At 36.4% G+C, this 7,099-nt stretch overlaps 1 protein-coding gene across 1 annotated transcript in view; it reads right to left on the minus strand.

Annotated features, from left to right (window-relative positions):
• LOC104469814 (potassium voltage-gated channel subfamily KQT member 1-like) overlaps positions 1–3,822 on the minus strand; it is a gene marked incomplete at its 5' end in the record, with an annotated part of 48,304 nt that extends 44,482 nt beyond the window's left edge. The window contains 2 exons of the mRNA XM_010084514.1: positions 756–852; positions 3,744–3,822. Coding sequence (XP_010082816.1) covers positions 756–852; positions 3,744–3,822 — 176 coding nt within the window. The remainder of the gene's footprint in view (positions 1–755; positions 853–3,743) is intronic.
• Between the last annotated feature and the right edge of the window lie 3,277 nt (positions 3,823–7,099).

The raw sequence follows: 7,099 nt of genomic DNA on the forward strand, positions 1-7,099 counted from the left end.
GTACAGTACTATATGCAAGAATTAAAGGCTAATGATAAAAGTTTATTATTATGTTGATATAGCTAAATTGGCTTTTCATCAAGAGATTCCATGAAGCTTCAAAAAGAAGCCTTCAGCTAGAAATTTTCAAAAGTCTGCACTCAAACATTTAAGCTTTTCCTGCTCAATGAACTTTTATACAGAATACCTGTTTCAAAGCTTTAATGGACATACAACTGTTTACAGCCAAGTTTACCTCTGTGACTACGCCCCTGAAAAATTAACTTTCCTTGTATATTATCATAACCTAGTTAGTATTTTTATTTGTAGAATGGATTAGAAAACTCCTAAGTCAGGCAGAGAAAATAGAATGATTTAAATAATTGACTTCTTCTATCAAGGCTTTTCCACCAGTATTTGCTTTTCTACAGAACAACCAAGCTAGGAACACATCTTCTGTGAAGATAGTAGACAGAATTTGCAATATGAAAGGCAGCCCACATAACTGCATTTAATAAATTAAATTGAAGGATAACATGAAAGAGTACAACAGTTAATTTTAAAAAAAATACTGATGCTGATACCCTGTTAGCCACTGACCTGAAATAAAGAAAAGTATTACAATTTTAAAAGTTGAAAGGAACACATGATGGACTTTTGAGGTATTTTTTCTCTTGCAATAGTAACTGTTCTTTTAAGCCAGACTACAATTTGAATTCCATTAAAAGAATATACTAAAGTAAACAAAATGCTGGGGATCTTTAAAGATCTAGTACCTGACGGTGTATGAAAACAACTGATCCTAATAGTCGCCAGGTGCCACCCTGTCGATCTACATGAAGCATGCGAAGTATCTGGAGAAACCGGATCCCCCTGCAAGAACAACACGACATTAAATAAAACTAATGATGGAGAAAAATGCTGCTCTATCTATACACAGTTGACTATGTTCACTAATATACTGCCATGTTAGAGAACCATGATAGCACTGCCCCCGGCTAGGGGTGCATCCTAAGACTTGAGGTATCTCAGTAAACAGTATGTTTAGATCACATATCATTATAGTCAAATATATTCAGAAATATTGACTAGGACAACAATTATTTAAAAGTAAAGCAACAAAAAAGGCCTAAAATATATGCTTTCAAACTCAGAGGAAAATTGCATATTTTACCCTATTATGATTCTCAAATGCTTCTTTTCCCAAGCAAAAACAGTGCTTCAAGTTTTGCCATCACAAATGTGAGCAAACTTTTTTCTCTATTTGCCAAAAGCAGAATGTGAATCAAGCATGATATTACTGAAATCTTTTTTTTGTGTAAATTATCGTTTAATTTAGTGTAAGAAATAATTTAATTTTAAATAGATACAGTCCTATGTGTTTTTAGGACAATAACTGAATCATAAATTCCAAATATTTTCAACTGAAGAAAAATTATTATCTATATGGTTCTTCGGCCATTCTTTTGACAATGAACTCTGTTTGCCTGCACACATCTTACTATCTTATCACTGGAACAAAAACAGTGAAGAGAAGGAAAGGATGAATACTGAATTCACCTTTCTGAAAATTTTTCACTAAAAGTATTTTTAGCTCTTTTTAGCTAATTTTAGCTATTCTTAACATTTTGTTGTTGCTGGTGGTTCTGTTTTTTAATTCGATCTTATTTCAGTTCCACTGTGGCTGCATTTTTCCGAGTTACACCAACAGGCAGGAAAGTCAGCATGGTGCCATCTTCAGTCACTGGGAAGACATACTATATTCTGAAAGAACCGAGTTTTCCTTTATTCAGAAAGCAAGTTTTCTGAGCTTTCACAGCTGACAGTCAAACGATCAAATGCCTGTCATTTTTTTGGAAAGCACACAATAATACTGACTATCAAATCACGTATCAGTGACTGGGTATATGAACACTGTGTTTTCTTATCTCTTTGACATGCCATTGGAATAATGTTTTTAATCAGCTAAAAACTTTAAAATAGGCACTTAAAACCTGGCAATTAAAACACAAGTCCAGGAAGAATTACAGGACTACCAAATACATGAGCACCAACAGACTTACGTAATGTAACAGCTCATTGGTTGCTTATGTCAGGAGAGGAGAGAGTTACAAGTAGCTCCCCTGTAGAGTTATTAGACACTTCTCGAAGCCTTGACCCAATGACAGTTCTTGATTTTCCTGTCTCTGTTGTATCTGAGATGGTTACGGCTATGTTACTGGCAAGTGCTGACACACATGTTATAGGCTGGCAGTTTTAGAAATAAAGATTTCAAAACCAATATATTGAACAAGAAACTCCAGCTACACAGCCTCTGAACATGCACAACCCATTTGGTCTGAAAAGAGAATAGAAATTGGTTGGAAAGAAGACCATTTTCATCAATTTGGTGAACTTAAAACAGTAAAGACAGAAGGCTATAGGACTCTGCCGTGAGCTCTGCAGTGCTACCAGGTTTAATCTCACTGGTTGCCGCAGGGACCAAAATGTCAACCTGTCATACCTGATGGGTCTGGAGCTTGCAACTTCATTCTACAAGAAAACAACCTAACATGCATGCACCCCCGTGGTTTCTGGGATTGCTGGGATTTAAGTGAGGTCCAAAGAGGACAATAATAGTATACCTTAAAAGCAACAAAAGCAAGGGCAAGGATACGAGATTCATTCCTTCTTAATTCAAAAACAGCTGCTCACATTACAGTTCTGAGGAAACCTGACAGGACCAAGATTTGCCTGACCTAGATGGCTTTTCAATGGGGTAATAACAGCACTGTAGAGACATGGGTTGTTTCTCTGTCAAAAAACATTCTGAGTTGTAGGACAGTTACTGTATAATTTAACACCAGGTAAGGCTGCAGTGAGCCGAAAGCCACCTGCATTCACACATAAACACACAGCAGGCCTTTTCATTAAAGTCCTTCCTACGCTCCTAGTTAAATTAAACAACATCTGGAATTTTCACATTCACTCGTCTCTTCTTCTATATGAGCTGATAAATCACATTCATGCTGCTTGTGTGAGTCTTTATATCATGTAAAGGATTAATGTTCTATGGTAATAGTTAACTTAAAAATACTTCATACATGTAGTTCCCTCCAGTGTTTGTCTACACAGCTAGACAGTTTAGACAGCACCGTACATTCTCACTTTGCAGCGGTTACACGGCACTGGAAATCAGAGGCTTGTAACACAACACACATCTTGCAAGTAAAGCTAGAACGAGTGGGAAGTACACCTACTCTGCTTATCATTCCTTTCTTCTGTTTACCCACTTTACTTCCCAAAACAAGCTTGCCATACTTGATGCAAGCTGAACAAACATTGTAGACATCAAATGTTTCTTGTTCATGTATGGTTTAAGTTACTTGTGCCAAACAAATCCACCAGGGCATAATTGCTCTTTAAACAAAGTTAATTGCTTGTATTCAAAAAGTACCAAGTTAAGTGCTGTCTGGATTACTTCTTAAATAAACTGATGTTCTGTAATACTCTTTTGTCTCAGAAAGAGAGCTGTTTGATGTTTTATATAGAACAAAATCCTTCTTTAATTTTTCCCTCTAGCATTCATACCATTCTTCATATGTCTTGCTTCTGCACTCTTCTTTCCCAACCAGACTGAGCACAATAACACGCAGCCTTCTACTGTCCAGTGTTCCCATATAATAACTTTTCATATATTAGGAAAATTACGTATACATTTAATCAGAAATTCGAAATTAGAAATTCTGTGGTTGTGAAGAGCTACAGTCACTAGGAGAACATACCTTATCGCAGAGGTGGCAAACACCTGTCCATTAGAGCCTATGCTCAGAACAATAATTGAGGCTACTACCACAATTAGATCTGTTAAAAAAAAAAAAAAAAAAAAAGAAAGAAAGTATTAAATGTTATCTCTCTGAACTGAAGCACACAACAAACACAGACTGAAGAAAGCACTTAAAGCACTTTAAAAAATAAATAAAGTTAGCTGAACTTTGGTGGGCAGTAAGTTAATGTAATAGTTTCACATCAAAAAGACAATGACTATGGTTTCTTCCATGATGAATTTAACAACAGAATTTTAAAAAATCCTGACAGATCAGGCAGCTTGTCACAAAAACAAAAGAGGCAAAGGCATGTGTACACCCTAGAAAGGAATCTACATTTTGGCCCAAGGCTCTTGATTTAAGAAGGAAAATAAGGCTTTGCTTCAATCAATAAGGAAAAGCATACAGACAAGTATCATATGCAGATACACACACATACACTTAGTTTAAAAATTCTATCAAAGATCTAAAGACAAGCTTTCAAAGTTTAGGGAACTGTCAGAACAAATGTTGCCTAAGAAGAATCAGAGCTGTTGGTTTACTTTGTGATACAGTCTTTAACTGTATGAAAAAACAATTGTTTCGAGTTCCATTTTTTTCCACAACTCCACAGTTTACACAGTTCAAGCATTATATAATGCAAATGATGGATTGTGTTCACAGCACCAGCATCCTTTATTTATCTTATCCCAGTTCAGTGAACAGGTCTGTCGCTTTTAATTATTGAACCCTGCTCTAACATTATCCTGAGAAGAGTTTTTCCTAATTTCCTCATGGGCATTTCTGGAGAAGAGGAGAAGATTTGGTAAATTTTCCTTGCCAGTTTTAAACAAGCAGTACCTTATTCTTCAGAACAATTAACATTATACAGCACTTCAAAAAAAGAGTGCCTGCTGACTTCTCTTGCAGCTGTGATTGCTCAGAACCTCTGTAACCTGACTTCAAATTCCTCATTTGGACATCCAGAAAATGAGGCGCACTTGTGGAAACTGATTTAAAAGACTGTCACAGAGTTTCCATGTGATGCCTAGGCAAGATGCAGGATACAATCCAACTTCAGAAGCAACAACAGCTGCCTTCAACTAGAGTAAGTTTTTTTTCCTCTCCTTTAAACAATTTCCTGCCTCATTCACAACCACGAAGTTGCTGCAACAAATATTGCAGCAGTTCTACAACAGACAGTACCCTTCACTCTCTGACTTGGATTATTTTCCAGTATCAGTCCAATTTTTGCTGTAAAAGCAGGATTCCAACCCAAGGAATAGCACTCAATCAGTTTAAAGACTGTACTACAATAATTGCACATTTATGAAAATGAAAATAAATACAGGGAGAGATAAGTTAAAGCTGCAGAAGGAACTTCCATTTCGGGATAATCTAACTTTTGAGTACTTGACCTGCCAACATTTTTATGCTGTTCCTTTATCATCTACATGTGTGAATATACATTCGTAAACACCCAGAATTTAGGGGCGGGGGGGGGGGAACATCATGACACAAATCTTTGACCTTAAGCAAATGAAGCACCCGATATCCTTACAAAATTTTCAAACATATATATCCAATGACCAGCACTGAAGGAGGAAAAGACTGACATCTAGGAAATGAGTTTCAATCAGGTAGTGATAGTAACATAGATTTTCATTTGTACTTTCCACTTTTCTGAAAGGGTGTTCTACATGGTAAAGATATTTCCATTTTCCCCCCAGACCTGTTCTTCTATACCTGCTTATCTCTGTTCCTATTTTTCACAAGTTTCCTATCTTTACGCTTCTCATACTAATCCCAGTTTCAAATCTCTTGTTCAAACAGTCCTATTTTACACTCTAGGTCTTCAGCATATCCTTCTGCCCTTACACTGACACTTTTCAATCCCATGTCTTTTCAGCCCCTGCTTTTTTTCCTTCAACCTCCTGATTGCTTATCAGTCTCTGTATGTCCTTCTCCCAGACCCTTATGTCAGCATCCATCCTCCTGTCATCCATCCTGTATGTCCCAGTCCATTCTTCCTACCCTGCCACTTCGCCTCAGCATTTAAGCCTGGTATTCTCCTTTTCCATGTGCCCTGGACAGTTTCAGGAAGAGCACTATAAAACCAAAACGAACAGATCTTCTGCTTCCATCGCCTGCACTGCTGCTCAGAGAAACCCGGAATTTGAATTGTGCAGGCTCACTGCAGAATGAATCTCTAAAGAACATAAGAGCATTCTCTAGCAGGGCATTTTAAGCACACCAGTTTTTCAGAGGCTTGTTAGACAGACAGGTTGGAGTTGATATTCAGTGACAATCAAAAAGCTGTTTTCTCATTAAGTTTCAAGTATCTTCTTCATAGTGTGAAGGTACTAGTGCTTCTCCATAAGGAATCACCAGAATCGCCTTTTTCAGGAATAGCTTAAATGTTTTCCATGATATATCTCCACAAGACTCAAACTGAAGCAGACACTTGGCATGGAAAATGTCAAGTGTTGACATTTGTTTAAATAACTTTTTCAACTCCAACAAGCATTGGTATTTAAATTAGCATTACATTAGTATTTATGTCAGTTTTTTAAAAAGTGTCAGGAAGCCTTGGTAAGTTTAAAAATTGAATTCCAGTAATTTATAAACAGCGATATGTGGACATCTTTCTCAAATATTTTACCCACATATATGTTTGCAAACATGTGTGTAGATACACACTAGGTGCAGGGAGACAAATATGACATGGCATCTTCTATGTAATATATGCACTCCATATGTAGATGACAGACCTACATAAATCACATGCCCTGCAATTTAGCATGTGTAGTACACAGATTTGAAAACCCGGTGCACTGTTAGTCCACTGTCCCCGTGGCTTACTCTTATGTTTTTGAGCAAACTGATGACTTGTTTCTAGTGTTCTCACAAGTTTACTTTCTACTATGTAATTCTCAGCTTTGTGATTAAAAGCTATTAATACTTTTTAAATTTAAAAGAGTAAAAATATTTGCATTTGCATTTTAATTTTTAGTTGCCATAATATTTTACATAATGGAAAGAGCCTTCAGCTTGCAGGTGTGTTCTTAGTAATCTGGAGATAATATGATGTCCATAAGGACTTAAACAGATTATTTGCATGTATTTGAATTTGATTTACATTATACTCTTTTTTGCTCAACTTTTGTGTTCTATCAGCATTTCATAAGTGAGGTTTATACAAGGTAACTGGAGCTTTAAATACCAGGTGCTGGTGCTTTTTCAAGGCTGTATACATAACCAATTAAAGGTGCTTGTAAATAAAGTTCTGTTCTCCTTTGCTTAGGGACAATAGAATCACAGAATCACAGAATCAC

This window comes from Pterocles gutturalis, unplaced genomic scaffold, assembly GCF_000699245.1.
Source record: "Pterocles gutturalis isolate BGI_N339 unplaced genomic scaffold, ASM69924v1 scaffold37721, whole genome shotgun sequence".
Classification (NCBI taxonomy): Eukaryota; Metazoa; Chordata; class Aves; order Pterocliformes; family Pteroclidae; genus Pterocles; species Pterocles gutturalis.